Source organism: Capricornis sumatraensis, chromosome 8 (genome assembly GCF_032405125.1).
Source record: "Capricornis sumatraensis isolate serow.1 chromosome 8, serow.2, whole genome shotgun sequence".
In the NCBI taxonomy this organism is placed as follows: domain Eukaryota; kingdom Metazoa; phylum Chordata; class Mammalia; order Artiodactyla; family Bovidae; genus Capricornis; species Capricornis sumatraensis.
Genome location: NC_091076.1, coordinates 21,869,480 through 21,892,458, shown reverse-complemented (window position 1 = coordinate 21,892,458; position 22,979 = coordinate 21,869,480). Strand labels below are relative to the sequence as shown.

Sequence of the window (22,979 nt, the reverse complement as noted above, 5' to 3'; positions counted from 1 at the left end):
TTAAACACTTGGCACAGACCTGGCATTTTCCTCAGCGCCGATGAGGTGGGGGTGAAAAGAACGGTGTGAACCCTTTTCTCAAAACTTGCTCCCTGTCTGGTTGGGGTGAAAAACAGATCATCCTTTTAGTGTGTGGAATTCTGGATAGAGTGAGGGCTCAGACCTCATGGCAGTGGAGGGGATGTTCCAAATGGATTTAAGGGGTTGGGGGCAGGTTAAGGACCAAAATTTTACTACTCTGTGGAGGACTGATTGAAATAGAAACCAGGGGGGAGGGTGAAGAGCAGGAAGGGCTTCCCAGGTGGCTCAGTGGTTAAGAATCTACCTGCCAATGCAGGAGATGAGGGTTCGATCCCTGGATCAGGAAGATCCCCTGAAGAAGGAAATGGCAACTCACTCCAGTATTCTTGCCTGGAGAATTCCATGGACAGAGGAGCCTGGTGGGCTATAGTCCATGGGGCTGCAAAGAGTTGGACACAACTTAGTGACTGGAGGAACAAATGAAGAGCAGGAAGGTGGTAGATTATTACAATGAGAAACTATATGGCAATGAGCATGAAGGTGATTGTTACATAGAACAACCAGGACAACAAACCGAAAGATGCCTTCAGCTTCACTCTAGCTCAGATGAGACTTGAGTCATGGGGGCCAAAGGGAGGTGTCAGCAAAGAGTTGGGTTAGATGTCAGAGGAGCTTCCTGATGGCAACCGTGGTATCGTGAAATGCTTCTCACCAACATCCATGGTGAGAACCATGGATGGATCTCCCAGCTATACTATGGAGTGAAATACTCCATGCTATGTGATTGCATTTATATAGGGTCCAAAAACCAAGCAAAACTAAACCATATTGATTAAGAATGTAACATAGATTGTAAAAGTATAAAGAAAAGCAAAAAAAAAGTTACAAGGAACATCGGGTTATCTTGGGGAAGGATATCTTTGGAAGTAGTGATTGGCAGGGGACAGAAAAGGGGCTTCTGGGGTACCAGTAGAAATCTGTTTTGTTGACCTGGGTGGTGGTCACATGAGTGTTAGTGACACCAAGCTATGCATTTTAGTTCTCTGATTTTCTGTGTGTTCAGTCACTCAGTCATGTCAGACTCTTTGCAATCCCATGAACTGTAACCCACCAGGCCCCTCTGTCCATGAAATTTTTCAGACAAGAATACTGGAGTGGGGTTGCCATTTCCTCCTCCAGGGGATGTTCCCAACCCAAGGATCGAACCCGCATCTCTTGTCTCCTGCATTGGCAGGTGGGTTCTTTACCACTGAGCCACCTGGGAAGCCCCCGTGCTTTTCTGCGTGTGCACAATTGTAAGTGGGGAGGTGAGTGGAAAAGAGAAAGGAATGGAAAAGTGGGACGTCTGAGCCAGGACAGCTCTAGCAGGAAAGGCAGGGCCCCTGGGTACCTTCTGTACCCCTCTCCATTCTAAACTGCTCGTCTCTCCCACTTTAGCGTCTCTGATGTCAGGGTGTGCCTTGCCATCAATGGCATCTTCTGTGTGATGCAATGTGGCTGTTTCAGGGCCCCTCACCATCCCAGCTGCCTCCCTCTGGCTGGTTTCTGGCCCTGCTGCAGCAGTGGCCACATTAGGAAGTTTTGTAGCCACAGCAGGCTGCATGCACACAGTTGGTCAGGATTGAGAAGGGAAGGAGGGTGTGGCTGACCCCAGTGTGGGAAAGCAGGCCAGGATAGCAGCTTCAAGCTCTGCTCCAGCGGCAGCTCCATCTCACACCTACAGGCTGCTGCTTCCAATGCGCCGTGTCCCTCGGGGATCTGGCCGGCCTCCTGCTTGTCTGCCTGGGTGAGGAGGTGGGTGCTCCCTATTGGGTGGGCTTTGAGTGAAAGAAGTGGCCAAGGGCCCATGTACCAGCCTGGTTGAGGTGCTTTCAGACCCAGGACCCTAAGGGGAAACCCGTAGTTCAAACCGAAAGATGCCTTCAGCTTCACTTCAGCCCAGATGAGACTTGAGTCATGGGGCCCAAAGGGAGGTGTCAGCAAAGAGTTGGGTTAGATGTCAGAGGAGCTTCCTGATAGCAACTGTGGTATCATGAAATGCCTCTTCAGCTTAAATCCGGCAGTTCCCTTCCCCAGAGACTGAATATTCAACTGAACGGTGAAGTCTGGCAGGTGTCACTGTTGGTCCAGAGTGAGTTAGCACAGCATGTTCTCATTCAATCATCCTCAAAGTCCAAGGAGTAGGCCCCGTCTTGGTATTTCCATCTTAAGTCCAGAAACCGAAGATGGCAGCCATGAAACAATACTTTGCCAAGGTCCTGTGTCTGCTTAAGTGGTGGATGCAGGACTTGACCTCTGCAAAGATGGTACAGGTGGCAGTGTAGTCGCTCAGTTGTGTCCGAATCTTTGGGACCCCAGGCTCCTCTGTCCATGGGGTCTCCAGGGCAAGAATACTGGAGTGAGTGACCTCTGCAGAGGCCATGCTCTTAACCAGCGGGCAGCCCTGCCTGGTCACAGGGGCTCCCTGCCTGCCTGAGAAGGAGCTGTCATTGCTGGTCCATCCGTGCCTCTTCTAGAGGCCCTCTGTCTTCACCCTTCCCTCCTGGCTGCGGAGGAGAAGTTCATCCAAATAATGAGCTGAGCCCGAGGGCTCACCGCCGTCACACTGGGTTCCTCTCGCTGCCCCTGGCCCCCGCCTTTCCGATGGTGCTAAAAGTAGTGCTGACCAAATCAAGGGCTGTCCAGGGGCTATTTTGACTCTGTCCTCAGGAATCAGCTGGTCTGAGGCATGGACAAGCTGGACTGCTCCCACGAGCACTCAGATGGGGTGCCAGGAATGTTCTGGCAACACACCTGTCCCCAAGGCCATGCCAAACCCTGCACTCACCACCACCACCCCCAACCTCCCCCGCCTCCACCGCATGCTTCCTGAGATGCCCATCCCAGGAGCCATGGCCGAGGGGGGCTTGCACTGAAGGAGGATCAGGGCTTTGTGTCTGTATTTGTAAGAAAATAACCAGCCAGTTTGGGGGACCCCGCCTCTCATCCCTTCCCATTAACTTAATCTGTGGATTTATGACATCCACTCAGAATGGAGGCCTGCACTGGAAGGCTCCTTAGAGACAGCAAACTCTATCTGCGGGAGGCTGAAGGATTTCCTTCTCTGGAGATCTTAACAGTGGAAGAAATTTGCCTCTGACAATAAGTCCTAGTGCAAAGCCCCTGCCTGGAAAGCCCGTGCCCTCCATTACTAAGATGGCTTGGCCATTCTTCAAAGTCCAGCTGAAGCCCACCTCCCTGGAGAAGGCTCCCCTGGCTGTTCTGACCACCCAGTGTGTGCTGAAACACACTATGCATCTTTTTCTTTTTGGTTGCCCTGGGCCTTCATTGCTGTGGTGGGCTTTCTCTAGTTGCAGCGAGTGGGGGCTGATCTTTGCTGCGGTGCACGGCTTCTCATTGTGGTGGCTTCTTGTTGTGGAGCACGGGCTTAAGGAGCTGTAGCACTCGGGCTCTCGAGCTCAGGCTCAGTAGCTGTGGCCCCTGGGCTTAGCTGCTCTGTGGCATGTGGGATCTTCCCAGGCTAGGGATCGAACCCATGCCCCTGCGTTGGCAGGCAGATTCTTACCCACTGCACCACCAGGGAAGTCCCCTACACAGTCCTCTTTAATAGAGGCTGTCTTCTTTGGCTGAAGCCTTTCCCTCTAAGCTGTGGGCTCCATGGGCGGGTGTCTCTCACTTAGGCCGTAGCGGCTTCCCTGAGTTTTGTGGCTGATGTGCCGGCATGGTTGGCAAGGTTCGGGGAACAAGTCACCCAGCTCCTTCCTGTGCTGGTTCTCTCGTCTGTCTCATACACAAACACCGAATATCCACACCACCTGCTACTGGTCTGGACACTGGAGATGCGGTGTCTGATAAGACAGGGTCCCTGCCTGAGCAACTCCCAGGATAGGGGAGAGATCTGTCACCGGAGAGTGGGCTGAAGGCAGTTATTCAAGGGCCGCAGTGACTGACTTGCCCCAGGGAGCTGGGAGAGACCTCACAAAGGACTTGACCTGGGAGAGGTCTTTTGCAGAAGCTCAGAAACGCACGCAGTAGAAAGGTGGGAGATGGAGTATTCCAGCCGGGGGACAGCATGTGCAAAGGCGTGAAGATGTGAAGGAGCTAGTAGGGCCCAAAGAGGCCAAAACGTTGCTTTGTTTTTACTGTATCCTCAGATCAGCTGCCGTGAATGACACGGAGGCTGCTCGGCTTCCAATGAGGGCCACGGAGATTGAAACTCCATGGGCAGGGGAGGAGGGCTCAGCCACCACCCCTCCACAGAGGGGGTCAGAAGACACAGAGCCCCTTCTCCTTTGCCACTGAGGGCTACAGCCTCGTCCCACCTCCCTCTGCTCCTCCTCTTTTAGATGGAATTGGCTCCTGAGACACCGCTGCGCTTTCCTTCTTGTTAGAATCTTAATATTATGTGGCTCACAAGCCCCAGCTGCCCTGGTGTGGCAGGCAGGGTCAGAGGTGTGAATTAAAACAACACACGATCCCGACTGCTTCAGCCGGGGGACGCTGAGGCCACTGAAGAGGTTGCTTTCCTTTGTCACTGATAATGAGCGTTCCACCGAGGCTGTTGATCTCAAGCTCATCCCTCAGACAGCTTTAAGCACCTTGCCAGCATCATCCAATAATATTATGAAGAGCCATCTCTTGAGCACTTTATGAGTACAATTTCGTGTAATGTAGGGTAAAGTGATGCTCCGGAGATCTCACTGGTTGTCATGACAGAGCAAAAATCTGAGTCCTGGTCTTCAGGACTTTGGAAGGCCCAAGCTCCAGTATCTCATACCACCTCAATAAGGGGATGTTTCCAATCTGAGGACAGCTGGGCCCTCTACCCTAAGAGCCGCCAAACCTCCCCTAGCTGCCCGGGCAAGGCTCCAACCCATTCAGACTCTCATCACACCTATTGCCAGCCTGCCAGGTACCAGGTGGCATGCAGAGGACTGAGAAAGACACAAAGACACACAGAACTGGTCATCATGGGGCTCACCACCCTAACCCACTGCCACCCCCAAATTTCCCAGTCTTTAATGTGACCTGTGCAGCCTTCCCAATGTTCTGGCCAACACCCCACTGCTCTTTCCAAGCTTCTCTGGTGCTCGTCACCCAAATCCCAGCATCTACTGCCTTGTGTCTGCTTCCTTTCACTGGGTGTTATTGAACGTCACTGACGTCACATCATTTGTGCATTAGGTACATGTGGAGGGCGCTGGGAATACATTAATAAGATGAATTAATACGAGCTGGTCTTTGCCCTCATGAAGCACAGGTTGAGAGACAGACAAGCATGGAATCAGTGCAGGGACTGAAGGCCCTGGCCCGCGTCCTCACTCGCCCTCTCCAAAGACACTGACTCCATGTCACAAAGTGGCAGCGCGCGGTGATGGGGGCTCCCGGCCCACAGTCAGGAGAACTGAGTTCCAAGCTGCTGCCACCCTCTGGGGGACAATGGAGATGGTTCTTCAGTTTCCTCATCTGTAAAGTGGGAAGAACAACCCCTAACCTGCCCCTTACTGAGTTTTAGTGAGGTGCTTTTATTAAGTGAAGTTAGTGCATGAAAGCATTTCACGGGCTGTAAAATATTATACAAGTTGTAGTTGTCCTTATATTTATTTTGTCTCCTAGGATGTCTACATGAATCTGCACACAGAGTAGATACTCAGTAAATGTCAGTTAGTGTAAATTAAACGGATTCATTCACCCCATTTACCACCTTCTGAGAGTCCCCTGGGCTTTGGAGGCCACTGTAAATCCTAATGCTGATCATGCTTGACCTGCCCGCCGGGGGGAGGATGTGGGCTGGAGGATGTGACGGTGCTCTGGGAGCGACCGCTGTTCGACTGTACCAGCTCCTGGGAGACCACTTGGGTCCCCACCAAAGAGGGGCTGGGCCGAGGGTGGGTGGCCCTCCTTAGGCACAGAGCAGCCTCCCTCAAGGCCAGCAGTCCATTCTTTTTGGGGAACAAATGTTAACTTTCCCGTTTGGGCTTCCAAACCACTGAGGCTGCCTGCCCGGGACGCTGCCTGTGTCGTAGGCATGGTCTCTAGGGGGACCAGGTCACCATGTGCCCACCCCTCACTAGCTCTTCACCTCTCATTTCAGCACCCCTACCCCACGGAGGATGAGAAGAGGCAGATCGCAGCCCAGACAAACCTCACCCTCTTGCAAGTGAATAACTGGTGAGTTAGCATTGCCTGCCCAGAGGCTCTCAGACCCAGGGGCCACTTGCTCGGCAGGGGGATGCACAGCAGGGGAAAAGCTGGGAGTGCCCAGCTCACTTCAGTCTGCGCCCAGCCACCGTGTCAGCCCTCCCATGTTGGCTGGAAACAGAAAGCTGAAATCCACACCTATAGCTTCATCTGCAGCTTCTCAGCGCCCTCTGCTGGGAAGCTGTGTCAAGAACATCACGGAAAACTTGAATAGACACAGGGTGGCTGCATCTCAGGCCCCCAGGCCCCCAGACCCCCAGGGGTTATCTGCTCTGCTCACCACCTGTGTAAACAGAGCTCAAGCTAAAACATTCTGCAGAGCTGGGAGCCGGAAGGAGGGAGGAGGCAACAGTCCTGTCCCACAGGGCTCCCGTGCTCCCTCCTCTGTGGCTGGCCAGGGTGTCACGGGAATCTCACAGGGCAAGGTCTGGTGGGCGGGAGTGGACCCTTGGCTCCCCGGAGAGAGGTTAGAGGTTAGTGCTTTTGACTAAGGAGCTCTTCCTTCACTGTTCAGTCCTGATGGGTCTGGAGCAGATTCCCAGGCCTTCTCACGCGTTTATCCCAACTTGTGGTCCCCAAGCCCCTGGTGAACTCACAAGCTCCTCGGTGCCCAGGGCTCATCACTGCTGTGCTTTCATACCCTGGACCAGACCCCCAGTCTGCTCCATTCGAGGACCAGCTGGTGGGAGTCCAGAAGCAGCTTAGTGCTCTCTGCACATGTGGGTACACCTGCACACATGCACACATGCTCACATATGCATACGTACACGTGTGCACACACAAGCTCACATGTACACATCCGTGGGTGTGCACATGCACACACGGACACATGCATGCATGTGCATACCCATGTGCCCATGCATGCATGGGCCTGCACGTGCACAAATATGCTCACACCTGCCCACGTGTGCATATGCATGTGCGCCCATGCACACGTGTGCACACACGCATGAGCGTGCACACACAGAGGACATGTGCATACACATGCGCCCATGCACACTCACACAGATGCATGCATATATGTGTGTGCACTTGCACACGTCTGCACCTGTCACGTGTACATACACATATGCTCACACCTGCGCGCACACATTCCCGCCCCCCAGTGGTGGCTAACCTGTCTCCATCTGACCCCGGGGCAGGTTCATCAATGCCCGAAGACGCATCCTGCAGCCTATGCTTGATGCCAGCAACCCCGACCCTGCCCCCAAAGCCAAGAAAATCAAGTCTCAGCACCGGCCCACCCAAAGATTTTGGCCCAATTCCATCGCTGCAGGGGTGCTGCAGCAACAGGGCGGTGCCCCAGGGACAAACCCTGATGGTAAGACCTGGGGCTGAGGGTACTCTAGAGCCTGGGGTGGGGGGATGGAAGAGGGGCTCCTGAAGTTCCTACAAGTGTGGCTGTGCAGAGTCAAGGGTTGAACGTCTACTCACTTGAGTGACAGCGTCAGCTCTGTCACAATAGTTAACTCTCCTGATCTCCACCAAAGGATGTACGTAAGCCTGAAAGAAGGGGATTTTTTGGTATATATTTTAACAAGTCAAAAGCAATCTCACCAGGATGAGTGGGAGTCCACTGGTGGGCATCTGAGTCAATGGCTGCTCAGCAGAGCCCCCCTCCTCACCCCCACACCCACCCCGAAGTATCTTAGCACCCATCGGTGTCTTCACAGTCCCCCAGGAGCCAGGGCCATCTATAAATACCGAGGCAGGCAGCTGGCTTGTGAACGGAGGCCAGGAAGAGTTTTGTTTTCCCAGCTTCTCCATCACACCCTCCGTATACACTTTTCTAATTGCCGGTCGCCTGGTGCACAATGAATAATTCAATGAGCCATGAGCCAGGCATTTTATAGCTTGGCATGTGAAGCTAGCTCTGTGTGGGAAGTGGAGTGGAGGTGTACACGTGTGCGTGCATACCTTCATGTATACGTGCATGTATATGGCTTTGAACCAGTTTCTGTGTGGTGGGCAACAGTCTTTTGAGGTAGAGTAGAAATTAACAGATTTTCAGCCAAACCCACCAGGGAGAGAAGCTCAGCAATATCATGCCTGACTGTGTTCCTTTGAGCTAATGACTCAACTGTCTGAGACTATTTCCTCCTCTTTAGAGTGGGGATGACAATACCTACTTACAGAATTCTTCGAAAGGCAACAGTGTCTGCCACACTTACACAGAAGATGGCAGGAAGTGGTACCCAGGAGTGCTGCTGCCTGGGATGGGGCAAGGGGTGACAGGTGGACGGACGGGAGTCTTCACACCAGGGAACTGTCCAGTATAGGCGCTCACCACCCCATCCACAGGGGCTCCTGGGCCTGACCCTGGCCTTCTTCTCTCCCGTAGGGTCCATCAACCTGGACAACCTGCAGTCCTTGTCCTCAGACAACGCCACCATGGCCATGCAGCAGGCTATGATGGCGGCACACGACGATTCCCTGGACGGGACGGAAGAAGAGGAGGAGGATGAGATGGAAGAGGAGGAGGAGGAGGAGCTGGAGGAGGAGGCGGACGAGCTGCAGACAACGAATGTCAGCGACCTGGGCTTGGAACACAGTGACTCGCTGGAGTAGCCGAGCCGCCCAGGTGGCACTGGTCACCGAGCGGGAGAGGAGCGTCATCAGGAGGGCTTCGGGGTGGGGGGGAGGGGGACGGGGCAGGCAGCACAGAGGAAGTTGGGCCCTGGCTTCCCGGAATCAGTAGCTGGAGGAAATGCACAGAAAACACCCGCTCCTTCCCAACCACCAAGCTTCACCGAGAACCCCGGCCCCACTTCCCTAGTACTGCAGAGGACTCAGCGTGGCGGGGCCGGTCGAGCAGCCTGGACGGAGAGGCAGGAGTGAGGTCTGGACTCACCGCATCCCTGAGGACAGAGGGCACCCCCAGTGCCCCCGCCGCTGAAGGACTTGAGTTGTTTACAAGCCCCACGCTGGGACATGGATCAGTGCTGTTCATGGAGTGAACCTCTGCCAGGGAACCGAGTCAGGAGGAAAGAGACAAAGGGGGTCTGGGCTCCACCTCCACAGGGTCCTCAGCTCTTTGAGAGACATTCAAAGGCAGGAGGGAACTGGAATGCATGACTCATGGCTGGAGGGAGAGGGGGGCCAAGGGGTTACATCCTGTAGAATAAGATGGGACCTGGATTCTCTAGGGCTCCCCTCGGTCCTCCAAGGCCCATGGACTTGGTAGAGGGGGACAAGAGCCGTTAGAGCCACCTTCTCTCTCTCTCTGTCTGTCTCCTGGAAATCAGTGGTAAGCTGGTGGGCTCAAATTATAGGAGGTTAAGTGGAGGCCCTTCACCTGGGTTGGCTCCAGGACACAAGGAGATGGCAAGACCTGGGCTAGGAGCCATATCAAGGTGACCTTGGGGAACCACAGCCGTCCCCAGGTGGTCAGTGGTCTCTTAGGCCAGATGTTGCAGCCCTGGGATGGAGCTCTCCAGACGTTCCACGCCTTCCATGGGCTGTTGGAGAGGGTGGAGCCAGGTTAGCTTGGCAGCTGTCCACCCTTCCTGTCCCTCGCCCCTGTCCCTCTGCCCCCGGGCTGGCTCCACCAGCCTTCATCCTCTCTTCTTCACTCTATCCTTCCGAGAAGGCAGAAGAAACTTTGGAAAGAAGCATCCAGCCCAGTGTGAAGCCAGGGGTTGGAGAAGGTGCTAGCTACATCCCCCTTCCCATCAATATCCAAAGTGGGGGGGAGGTGCCCACCCACCTGCCTCACTGTTCCACACACCATCCCTACCACAGCCCTGGAGGAACCTGGGCTCCGCAAGGAGGAGGAGTCTTCCCACCATCTGCCCTGACACACAGCATCCACCCCCAGGCCCCCAGGATTGGCACCCTGCCCTCCTGTTCCCTCCCACCCCTACGGCTGTGAACCACAGGACTGATCACATGTGTGTTTTCCATTGAATTTAATTTAATGGACTTGCAGCTTCATTTGTCAGTTATGTGTTGGCCATCTCCGGCAGTAGCAGGATGTGAGTTGGCTGCTGGGCTCAACTTGAGGGCCCCCTTGCCAGGGCCCTGTAAGGTGGAGCAAAAGGATGGTGGCTTTCCTGAGGTCTCCCTGAAATGAATGTATTTCTTCCCCCAAAAGAGCTGATATTTAATGTTTTAATAGGGATTTTTGAGAAACAAATAACCTTATTTATAATCTGGGTGATCCAATCATTTTTTTACTCCCTTTTGATGCCATAGGTAGAAGAAAGTCTAGCTTTTTTGGCGTGAGACTTTTGCAACGTGCAGTGGGACAAATATGTTTCCTGTTCTGCTTCATTTTTCTTGTTCATACACACACATGTGCACATGCACACACACACATACACCCTTCCACTTATCACTTTGGACAGGCATCCCACCCCACACACTTGCACACACATGCCCACACATCCTCCTCCCAGCCCCCCTCCACCTGCCTAATGTTATGCAACCTCTTCTGATGTATCCACCAAACCAGTACTGAATGTGGCCGAGTTTTCAGTAAACCTTATTACCTACCATAATTCTGGTGCGTGATTCTCTTTTCATGTGGTTAAGGGTTAGGGGGACCCTGGACCAGAGGAAATTTGGAGGCCTTACCATAATCCTTGTTCATTCGACTACCCATGAAAGGGACCTAGGAAGAGGGCTTTCTGGGTGTCCACAGTTTGCCAGTCTGGGGAGAAAGATGGCCAAGTTTGGCACAATCACGGCAGAGGTATCTTCTCTAAGACAGAGCAAGAGAGACAGGCAGAGGCTCTGCACTGCCCTCTCCTGGTGGTCTCCTGTCATAGCAAGGGAGCTCAGAACTCAGTCCCCTCTTCACCTCAAAGACCCTTGCTTATCCCACTTCCATCCAAGCTGGTGCCACCACTGCCCATTCCCCAACCTCACATGCCCCCCTCGCCCTATCCCTCATATGAAAGGCCCCAGAAATCAGGAATGATGGGCAGTCTTGACTGCCACATTGAATCCAGGAACTGTGTTCAGAGGGGAGCCTGCCCTTTGAACCCCAGAGTTCAGTATTCTTTGGGGCAGGAAGAATTTGAGAGACAGCTCATCTCCCCAACTAAGTGAGAGGCAGCCTTGTTACTTTCATCCTAGAGGTTTCCTTACTTGGGCCATGTGCTGAGATGTCCCGGCATGGGTTTAGAATTCTTCGTTCCCTTTGGCAAGGGCTGGCAAGCTTATGCTTAACTGTGGACACCTCTGGCTAAGATGAAGATGGGAAAGGGAGGGATTCTGGAGGTGAAAAGGTGGATAGCAGTCCCCTGGGTCCCTTCCCTCCCAGAACCCAAACCCTGGCCACATCTGAAAAGTTCCGCAGAGACCCCACCTCTGGGCAGTAGAAAAAGCCTCCAAAGTCATGGGAAGATGACAGCTGGAACCACAGCCCTGAGAGCCAGAAAGACGACTTTCAAAGCAGTGATTTCCAAGGAACAAACTTTTTCCCTCTTTCTTGTTAATTTTTTAAATTATGAAAGTATGATAACACATTTACAGGAGACTTGGAAAATACAGAGCAAAGTTACATATCATTCCACTATATGTGACAATTATTTTTTGAAGGCAATAAATTAAGACTTTTTAGTTGGAGTTAAGGAACACACTCTTAGGAGATAGCCGGCTTAGTCTAGGATGAACTGTGTATTATACTTTGTTAAAGGGGTTTCATAATGTAAATTAGTATATAAAAGCCTCTGAAAGGTCCTACAGCAAAGAAACCTGTTTAACGTGTTCCCCAAATGTATTTATCTTTTGTTTTTCAAGTAATAGCTAATCAATCATACTAGCATTGCACAAAACGCACTTTAGGAAACAAACCTCTGAGAAATTATGTAATAGCCTGAGCCCAGCCTCTCCCATCCCTTCCTAAGTTTTTCCCTCAAGTTCCCAAGTTCTGCCGTCTTGTATACAAAGCGGCTAACTAAAAAGCGGTCTCCTAAATCATCTGAGATGTGGGTGGTTGTGTTGTGAGAAGGCAGCAACCTCTGCGTTAGACCCCAACCCTCTCCAACCCGCAGAGCTGTCTCGAAGTCCATGTGGGAAGAAGAGCGATGGAACAACGTGGGGTGGGGACGAGGAAGACCTGCTTTATCCTCGAGATGGAGCTGTGGTATCCAGACCCTGGGAATGTTCAGACTGACTTCTGGCCCCAACCCCGTAAACCCATCAGGGATGACCTGATTGGAGATTCCTGCCCAAGGAAGTTCTTGACCAGAGCTCAACTTCCTGGACCATGTGACCTCTCTGCTGCCTTGCACGTGACCAGATGAGGGCAGTGACCGTCGCAACACAGCCAGCACGGACTCATTCATTCAAGCACTGAGCAACACTCTGCCCCAGGCAGTTTCAGATACTGAGACTACAGCTGTGATCAACGAAGACACAGTTCTTGCCTTCAAGGAATTCACACTCTAGGGGAAGATTGAGACTGAAAGAGAACTCATCGCGTCCTCAAAATGGTTGAGCTATGACCATATCCTAGACAATAACCTCCAACTTGATCATTTAGAGTTGCAAACAGGAGACACTTAGGTCAAATCCAGCTTACAGTCATGTGTTGTTGGACCATACTTTGCTTTGGAAAATTTGCGGGCCAACGTTTAAGTCAGAAGTTTGCACATAAAATGCGGATTCCTGATTTCTCTCGAAAAATCGAGCAAACAGGCAACCTCGGACCTAGATTCCCACCCAGCCACAGCTGAGGGTAATTGAGTCACTGCAGCCCCTGACAGTGTGGCCTCCAGGCAGTCGTGACATTGGCCACTCACGCGGTCTCCCAACACGGAGCTTAAGGGTCAGCTGCCATTTGTTACTGGCCTGCCATTCTTTGGTTGGCTCACTGGCTAATTATGTTTTCTCCTCTCTTTTTTCCTGTTCCTTTTTTTGCCTTTCCCTCCAATATTTGAGCAGTTGTCTTTAAAAAGGAAACTAGGGCCTTCCCTGGTGGTCCAGTGGTTAAGACTCTGAGCTTCCAATGCCGGGGGTATATGTTCCGTCCCTGGTCGGGGAACTAAGATCCCACATGACATGCAGCCACAAAAATAACAATAATAAATTTTTTCATTAAAAAAATAAATAAAAAGGAAAACATATCTCTATACCCATTGCTCCATCCAGAGTGAGAAAACAAGATAATCCAAGAGGGCTCTGCATTAAAATAACAAAAAAAAAATGGGAAGAATTATATTTGCCTATGGAAGAGAAGAATCCCCCACCTTTAATTGCAGAGGTACCTGTGTCTTATAACCAGACGCCTTCAGTCCTGTGTTACCTGCCTGCCTGACCTCCAGAGGGGGTCGTGAGCCTTGGGGCATAAAAGCCACCAGGGTTGCTTGTGCTATACACAGATCAGGTCGCACAACTAGATCGTTCCCAGATTCTGATCAAGATGCTGAAGACAGAAACACCGCTCTCAGGAAATCGCTCTCAGTTGCCTTTTAGAAGTTCCTTGCTTTACAGCTGCTCCCATGAACTTCCTTCTGCTAAACACACTACAACCCCCTGAAACCGCTCATCATTCATTGAGCATTCACGGATGCCTACTATGTGCCTGGCATCGAATGAGGGACAGAGGATGATTCAACTTTGCAGAGCATCCCAGGGCAAGGGTCCCAGAAGACTGGCAGGAAGAATGCCGATAGCATCACACTCCACACGTTTTTACGTGCTCATGTGCTCAATCGCTCAGTCGCATCCGATTCTTTGCAACCCCATGGGCTGTAGCCCAGTAGGCTTCTCTGTCCATGGGATGTCCCAGGCAAGAATATTGGAGTGGGATGCCATTTCCTTCTCCAGGGCATCTTCCCAACCCAGGAATCGAACCTGCATCTCTTGCATCTTCTTCATTGGTAGGCAGATTCTTAATCACTGAGCCACCTGGGAAGCCTCACATGTTTCCATGTTTCTATGGTGGTGTCTTATTTTCATCCCTCAGACTAGGCAGATTTTTTTTTTTTGGCTGCACCATGAAGCTTGAGAATCTCAGTTCCCCCTTCAGGGATCAGAGTCCCCTGCAAGGGAAGCATGAAGTCTTAACCACTGGATGGCCAGGGAAGCCCCCAGGCAGATTTTATTATACCACTGTCAAGTGTACCTTACACTTTTATATTTCTCAGCCTCTCTCTGGGCCAATCTCATTTAGCCCCTTCGCAAATTAAATGCATCTCATTAAACCAAACCCATTTAGGACAATGCCCTTCAGGTGTGTGCATCTTAGTACATCTTTCATTTTAAGACAAGTGTTTGATTTATTTTTCATCTCATTACACTCTTTAAAATTATGTGCATCTCATTACTCAGTGCACTGAGACGACTTATTTCAGGTGTAGACATTACACCCAGTATTATCAGGCAAGAATTTTTTTTCATTTCATTACAAGCCTGACAATTTATGTACATCTCATTATAATCAGCCATTTAAGACAATTCCCTTCAGTTGTGTACATCTCATTATACCTTTTCATTTTGAGATTTTTTTTCATCTTATTACACCCAAGCATTATCCAGAGCACTCACATCAGGTGTGTAGTTTTCTCTTCCACCTGTTCTTTCGTGAATTTCTGCAGTGGTACTGCAACATTTTTACGACATCAGACTCATGGAAGGCCAGCTTTGCCCACCTGTGGGCCTCCCATGGCTCCTCTGCAGCGGAAGAAAGAACACTGGATTCCCCTGGATTTGGGGGAGACTCTGGCAATACAGTGCCTCACACACAGGGACCATGTAAATTTACTTCCTCCCTAGTACAGTGAGAAAGCGAGAAGGGATGGTTGCTAAGTCCGCCGTCGGGGGATCTTCTATGTTGTCCTACAGACGACAGTACCGTGGGCCCCCAGCACCTCCTGGGAGTGCTGCTCCTCCCAGGGAGCCCCCACCTTGCCAGAGAAGCTGAAACCACGCCATCACCCAGGCCCCCAGCAGCCAGGTTTCTCCACTGCTGCCCCTTTGACTGTATGGTGCTTGGTATCCACTTGGGGTCAACATTTTGGAAAGTTTAGTTGCTCAGTCATGTCCGATTCTCTGCGACCCCATGGATTGTAGCCTACCAGGCTCCTCCGTCCACAGGATTTTCCAGGCAAGAGTACTGGTTGCCATTTCCTTCTCCAGAGGACCTTCCCGACCCAGGGATCGAACCCGGTCTCCCACATTTTAGGCAGACACTTTACCATCTGAGCTACCAGGGAAGTCCCTCAACATTTTGGAAGGAGATGAAATAACCCAGCACTCTTGTGATGAAATCCCCCAGCACCTCCCAGTCCAAGGCCATCTTCATCTATGACACCCCCAACTCCCACCCTTGGACTACTCTGCTGGGGGCACCTTAGAATTGCTGAGCAGGCTTTTGAAGGTGCTGCTGCTGCTAAGTTGCTTCAGTCGTGTCCGACTCTGTGAGACCCCACACAGAAGGGAGCCCACCAGGCTCCCCCGTTCCTGGGATTCTCCAGGCAAGAACACTGGAGTGGGTTGCCATTTCCTTCTCCAATGCATGAAAGTGAAAAGTGAAAGTGAAGTCGCTCAGTGGTGTCCAACTCATAGCAATCCCATGGACTGCAGGCACCCAGGTTCTATTCTTGATCTGCTAGAGCAGACCCTCCAACGGTGGGGCCGAGGTCAGTGCATTTTGAATAGCAACCCAGAGATGCCGAATCACTGTCTCACCCAAGCCTGATTTCGGAAAAAGCTCTGCGGCCAGTCGCTCTGAGCTGAAAGAGCCTTGTGGCCCTCAGTACCGCCCCCTCCAGGGGTCTTTGCAGGTGACAAGGATCCAAGCCTAGAGTGAAAACAATCGTTTCTCAGTCCCAGAAAGGGAACTAAAGGTCATCAAACCTAACTTTCTCACCCTCCGTGGGAACCTCATTCACAGCATTGTAAATTGTCATCCACCTTTACCATCCACATCCAGCGAGGGAACCCAGTGTCTCCCAGTGATCCTGCCAAACTCCACCCTGCGAGCTGAGAGCTGCCCTGTGGCAGTGGGGGCAGGGAGCGGCGGTCTTCCAGGCTTACCGCCTATGCTACAGATTGCAACACCTTTCCCCAACCTCTAGAGTGAAAGTCGTGTCGGACTCTTTGCAACCCCGTGGACTATACAGTCCTTGGAATTCTCCAGGCAAGAATACTGGAGTGGCTTGCCATTCCCTTCTCCAGGGGATCTTCCCAACCCAGGATCGAATCCAGGCCTCCCTCATTGCAGACAATTCTTTACAGCTGAGCCACCAGGGAAGCCCAAGAATGCTGCAGTGGGTAGCTTATCCCTTTTCCAGTGGGTCTTCCCCACCCAGGGAATGAACCAGTGTCTCCTGCATTGCACGCAGATTCTTTACCAGCTGATTTACCAGGAAGCTCCTTAGTCCCCACCTGTGTGGCCTAATCACAAAGCATGTGAGGCTTCTCAGAGTGTGTCTGGGGTGGTATCTGTGATTCCTCTGCTGTCATTCCACCTGTCTCCTTGCCAGTGAAAATAGAATCTTTTCTCTAGGTGCAAAAATAAATGTGACTTTGCACTGCCCCTCCTCCACCGCCTGCCTTGAGTGAAATTGCTGAGAAATCAGAACATGATCCAGCTCTTTGCTTGTCTCCTTATGCAGGAGAGCCCAGAGGCCATGGGTTCTAGAATCAGATGGGCCACCACTAAGCAGGATTTAGAGAGCATAAAGGGTGGGGTGGGGCTGATTTTAGGGGAACAGGCCACACCCTGTCTTGTTTTGGTCTTGTTTTCAAATCTTCCATGACCACTGGGTTGAAAAAATGATGAGGCTCAAGAAACCCCAGGGCTCAGTTCCTTGAAGTTTACCAGCAAAAATAAAAGTCACAATTTATTGAACACCTTGCCTATATGCTAGATACTGTAAATGATTCAAAACAACCCTGAGAGAATTACTGGTATTATTGCTAATATTAATATTCCCATTTCTAAAATAAGGAGACGTGTGCATACTTAATCACTTCAGTCATGTCCGACTCATTGCAGCTCCATGGACTGCAGCCCGCCAGGCTCCTCTGTCCATGGGATTCTCCAGGCAAGAATACTGGAGTGGGTTGCCATGCCCTCCTCCAGGGGACCTTCCTGACCCAGGGATCGAACCTGTGTCTCTTATGTCTCCTGCATTGGCAGGCGGGTTCTTTACCACTAGCACCACCTGGAAAGCCCCAAAATAAGGAGATAGAGAAATTAAATTTCTCAAAAATTATTCAGCGAATATGTAGTAGAGCTGGGATTTGACCCCAAGCCTCAAACCCAGGCTCCTTGATTGAGATAATTTGCCTCCTGAGCTTTGGCCTGACCAGGGCTGAGCTTCCTCTGGTCCCTGAATTCCTCGGAGGTCCATGCATCCCTGCATTTGCCTTTGGTTTCCTCCTCTTAGTTTCCGAGATGAAACAGCCCTCAAAGACATGGGATCCAGGACTTCCCTGGTAGTCCAGTGGTTACGACTCTGTGCTTCCAATGCGGGAGGTGCTGGTTCAATCCCTGGTTGGGGAACTAAGATTTCACATGGTGCACAGTGCGGCCAAAAAAGTTTAAAGAAGTAGGATCCAGGCCTTAGCTGCTTCTCCCACAACAGATCATCTGCCCACTAGTCCACTGGCTCCCACTGGAACCATTTACATTTGGGAGAAGGGGCAGGACGTAAGCCCTGAAGAAATTTCTCTGCGTCCTTTTCTAGTAGAGACGGATGCGCGAGGTCAGTGATCTGAGTGATGACAGCAGACCTCCCTCCCTCGCTTCCGGCCTCTGTAGATGATGCCCTCCGTTCAGTTCAGAGGGCAAGGCCAGATTCCTGGGCTTTTTAGGCTGGAATACCGAGGGCTTCCCTGCTGGCTCAACAGTCAAGAAGCCACCTGCAGTGCAGGAGACCCAGGTATGATCCCTGAATCGAGAAGATCCCCTAAAGGAAGAAATGGCAATCCACTCCAGTCTTCTTGCCTGGGAAATCCCATGGACAGAGGAGCCTGGTGGGCTACAGTCTGTGGCGTTGCAAAAAGTCAGACACAACCGAGGGACCGAGCCTGCACGCGCTGAGAGTAAAACCAGGTTGAAAGATGGAAGAAGGACAAAGAGAAGGGTGCTCATCTCTGGGAGAGAGAATGGAGCATGGAGCCTAGATGAAGTGGGGGAGGCTGCTGAGAGCACAGGGCAGGCCCAGGGACCCCAGCATGGTCAGGTCAGGGACGCTTTAATGGGAAAAGCAAAATGGTTCTGTTCAAGGAGGAGTAGAGGAGAGAGAAGTGGAAATACATGGGACTGGAGGACAGACCCCTGGCCGTTCACTGACTTCCTTCTCTGGTTCTGTGATTCGTTTTGCTGTTCTCTGGCCGTTGGAGAGTGAAGAGAGAACTGAGGTTGGAGGAAGAAGAGAGAGGGAGAGGAGGGGAGAGAGAGGGGGACTAAATGTGCTTGTGTCTCTGGGGTTTTTCAGACAAAGCTATTATCAAAATGCCAACCAGCTCCTGCCTGGCCAATTTGCATATTCCATGCTGTGCTCTTTGAAGCAGGATGAATATGCATGAGGGCCTGGGTGGGGGTGTGGAGCTGCAGGGCTGTGGGCTAAGGTGGCTTATTGTTCTTTTTAAAGAAAGGCATTAATATGAAGCCAAGCACCTTCCTGGTCAGCAGAGTGGCCTCTGCGTCCACCTCTCTGGTGAAGAGAGGAAGAGAGCAAAACTGAGGCTCAGACAGAAAACCTAAGGACTCTCCTCTCATCCTCCCAAGAAAATAAATAATCAGGCCCCAACAAGAATGCGAGTGTCTCTTCTCCAAGAGCGGCAACTAATTACTCTCCCCTCCACGCATACTGATCGTGGAGGCCGGCCCCCCATCTCCGATTCAGGCTTCTGCTGAGGAGGGGTGGCTCCTGGTGCCCCCTGCTCCTGGCCTTTGGTAAGACAAAGTGCTCTGCATAACGGGGCCATGTGAGGAGTCCCTAGGACACAGTGGTGCTCAAAGCCCACAGAACAGACTCATCATGTCCATTAGGACTTGGCTCATCATGCATCCTAAGACATCCAGAGGAGCACACCTTCTTGGATTTTTCGCATCTCTTCCCTGACCTCTAAGTGAAGACAGTACTAGTCCAGATCATACTCCAGTGCTATGCAAAAGGTTTATTTCATTTTAAAAATCCAATTTATCCCATAAAACATATTGCCACAACACCCTTCCCTTTGGGTTTTCTGAGACACCCCATCTGTCTCAAAGATACAGATTCGGGAACGTGTGGACATTCCATGTGGACAATAGCTTGTCCCCACCAGGTCACTGTGGCTCAGCTGGTAAAGAACCTGCCTGCAATGCGGGAGACCTGGGTTCGATCCCTGGGTTGGGAAGATCCTCTGGAGAAGGGAAAGGCTACCCACTCCAGTATTCTGGCCTGGAGAATTCCATGGACTCTATAGTCCATGGGGTCGCAAAAAGTCGGACGCGACTAAACAACTTTCACTTTCACACGGTCATTTGTTTCAACTCTACACAACTGAAGGCTGGCGTCAGGCCCTACAGGGACATTTCCTCACCAGGGCTGAATTAGATTAGGCTTCGCAAACCCACGTGGAGGCCTTTAGTTGATGGAGATAAGCCTCAGTAAAGGAGCCCGCTGGCCAGACCAAGTCCCATCTGCCCAGGAGGGCACCTGCAGGACTTGGCTCCCCAGTGCCCTGGCTGAGAGTGGACACCCTGGGTGGACTTGAGTTTTGCCGTCCAAACTGACTGGGGCCTGAAGAATCATCTGCCCTGGGACTTCTGAAAGACGAGGAGAGGAGAGGTGCTGTCACATGTGCGGTCACGTGTTAATCACATCATCCATGGTTTCCAGGATCAGTCTTCGAGAGTCAGGGCTCCAGCAACTCTCAAAGTGCCTCTGAACTTAACACAAACACCAACTGCCTGGAAATCGCATTAAAATGCAGCTTCCAGGGACTTTCCTGGCAGTCCAGCGGTTAAGACTCCAGGCTTCCTCAGCCGAACGGATGAGTTCGATCCCTGGTCAGGGAAACGGAGACCCCGCGTGCTGCATGGCATGGCCAAAAGGGAAAAACCTGCAGCTTCCGACTGGGGTAGAGGATGGGTGGGCGGGGGATTGGGATCTGAGTTCTTTACATTTGTAATAAATTTCTAGATGTTTTGTCTCTGCTGCTGGGCTGGGCCCCACATGTTGAGGAGCAAGGACAGAAGAAAGGGCCATGCAAAACCAGAGGTCATGGATGTGCCTTTCCGCTCGGCTCCTGATGTGGACCACAGGCGAGAACCGGCAGCCACTGCTCCCACCCCTCCTCCGAGACTCACCTCCTCGGAGATGGAGCATCTCCTTGACACTTGAGATTTATTTTTAACTGCCGGCAGCTTTGATTAGCTTGTCACTGCTGCTTCAGACACCTGCTGGCAGGATAAATTGGGGGAAAAGAGCGGCTGACCCAGATATGACAAACCCCAGGCAGGAAGGCAGGCTCCTGGGGGATTCACTGCTCCCCCAGAGCTAGCAAAGCATGGACTGTGCTAAGGACCTCACCCTGCCAGTGGCCCTTTGCCCTGTGACCGTGGCACCAGGGAATGCAGAGCTGCAGGTGTCCCTTTCGTCAAAGCTCCGGTACTTAGGCCCACGTGCTGAGCCTGAGCATCTGTACAACTACCTCGTGCTGTTTCCATTTTCCTGTAGTGGCCGGGGTGCTGTCCACATGGAAGCCCTGCTCTGTGTGGATGCCTGAGCTGGAGAGCTGCCGGCAGTGGGGCGGTTTCCCCGGTAGGTCCCCCCTCCCCCCAGGGGAGACTGCTACTGCTCTGCAGCAGAGCTCCTAGAAAAGCAGAGGCCCAGGGATTGAGAGAGTGCCAAGGATGCCCTCTATTGTCACCTGCATCCATCTGTGACCTTCTATGGAGCTGCCCGTGTGACGAAGCACAGCTTTCCGTGTGGCACACAAACGTCAAACTCCTAAGGAGGGGTGGAGATCTAGGTGCGTAAGAGGCCGAGGGCCCAGCTGACTCCACTGTTTTGAGCGTCTCTGCTTCTCGGTGTCCTCATCCGTCTACAGGGCAATGCTGAGACGCAAGATAATTTGTCGAGGAGTGGCAGGTACATAGCAAGTACCTGAGAAAAGTTTTTAATACAGAAACGAAATTGTGCAGTTTGCAGAGAGGTGGATGGACCTAAAGACTGTCATACAGAGAGAAGCAAGTCAGAAAGAGAAAACAAGTATCTTACATTAACGCATACATGTGGAATCTAGAAAAAACGGTGCAGATGAACCTATCCATTGCAAAGCAGAAATAGAGACACAGACGTAGAGAACAAATGTATGGACACCAACGAGGGGAAGGGTTGGGATGGACTGGGAGGTTGGGATGGACATATATATGCTGCTATGTATGAAGTGGATGGCTGGTAAGGACCTACTGTATAGCATGCGGGGGGTAAAAGTCTTGTTTGTAACACATATATTAAGTTAACCTTAAAAATGCATTCCAATATATATTAGGTGCAAACACTGTTTGATTCCACTTATACGAGGTACCTTGAATAGTCAAATTCATGGAGTCAGAAAGTACACTGGTAGAAGCCAGGGGGCAGGGGTTGGGAAGGAGGAAGGGGATGAGGAGTTTGTGTTTAATGGGGACAATTTCAGTTTAGGGAGGTGAAAACACTGGGGAGCTGGATGATGGTGGTCAGAGTCGCACAGCAAGGTGAGCGTGCTTAGTGCCACTGAAAGTTCAATACGGTTGAAACAGCAGGTTTCATATGACACGACTTTCACCACAATAAAAAAAAAGATTTTTCTTTAAAGACAGGACTGGTGGAATCCACAGAATGAATGCCATTCAAGCCACAAGGTGGAAGCCGAGACAGTTCAGGTTGTGCCGAAGCGGAGCCCCTTCCAGACACAAGGACAGCTTTCACCTGCTGGCTGGTCGCAGCTGCCTGTCACCGATGCCGGGGACAGCACATGGGAGGCGAGGGCCACGGGGAGCTGGGGAGGACACAGACAGCCAGAGGCTACCAGGGGTCGGAAGGGGCGGTCAGGAAAGCAGCCGCAGCCCCCACACCGAGAGAGCCCAGCGGAGCTCACGCCGTCCAGCCCTCAGACCTCAGGGTGTCCACCCGGCCATCCCAACAGGAGGCGCTAGAGTCGCCCTGCTTCCCCCTAAGCCTCACTTTCCATCTGCTAACTTCCCAGTCTCCTCCCCAGCCAGTACTTCCTACAACACCTTGTGTGGCCCCGTCTGGAACTGTCAAGCAACAAGATCTTACGTCTGTGGACCGCCTCCTCCCTGTCTGGACAATGGCAGCACCACCACGACCCACCAAATGTCACAACAGGTACCACCCCATCCCCTAACACCCCATCGCTGCCGTGGCCAGGAGCCTCGCGTGGAGGCAGCGACGTGTCCTTTGTCTGAAGGTTTGTACCAGGGCGCCGAGGGACACCACACACCAAAGCACATGAAGCATACTAATTAAATGAAGGTTTATTTCAAAATTAGTCTTAGAGTGGAAGCTGTTTTTGAGGGCTGGAGCCAGACTACATCACGAGCGGTGACAGCATCTGCCTCCCTCTGACACGGGCGGAGAAGGGGCGACATCACCAGCCCTGCCCGACAGTCATGCATCCAATGGTTACTAGGACTAGAAGCCAACAGCAAAGGACCCCGCGCGCTTGCTCATGTTTAATCCAGGTTAAGCTATACACGTTTAAATACAGGGCGGAGGCTACGTGGTGTCATGCAGTCCCTGCGGTGGGATGACTCTTGCTCCGTGACCTCCGCAGCAAGGCTTCCCCCAAGGGCAGGG

General features: G+C 51.9%; 1 protein-coding gene across 4 annotated transcripts in view; it reads left to right on the top strand.

Annotated features, from left to right (window-relative positions):
• PKNOX2 (PBX/knotted 1 homeobox 2) overlaps positions 1-8,790 on the top strand; it is an 82,702-nt gene extending 73,912 nt beyond the window's left edge. For all 4 annotated transcript variants that reach the window (XM_068977172.1, XM_068977171.1, XM_068977170.1 and 1 more), the window contains 3 exons: positions 6,116-6,192; positions 7,365-7,543; positions 8,564-8,790. In XM_068977172.1, the coding sequence (XP_068833273.1) occupies positions 6,116-6,192; positions 7,365-7,543; positions 8,564-8,790 (483 nt within the window). The remainder of the gene's footprint in view (positions 1-6,115; positions 6,193-7,364; positions 7,544-8,563) is intronic.
• The last annotated feature ends 14,189 nt before the right edge of the window (positions 8,791-22,979 follow it).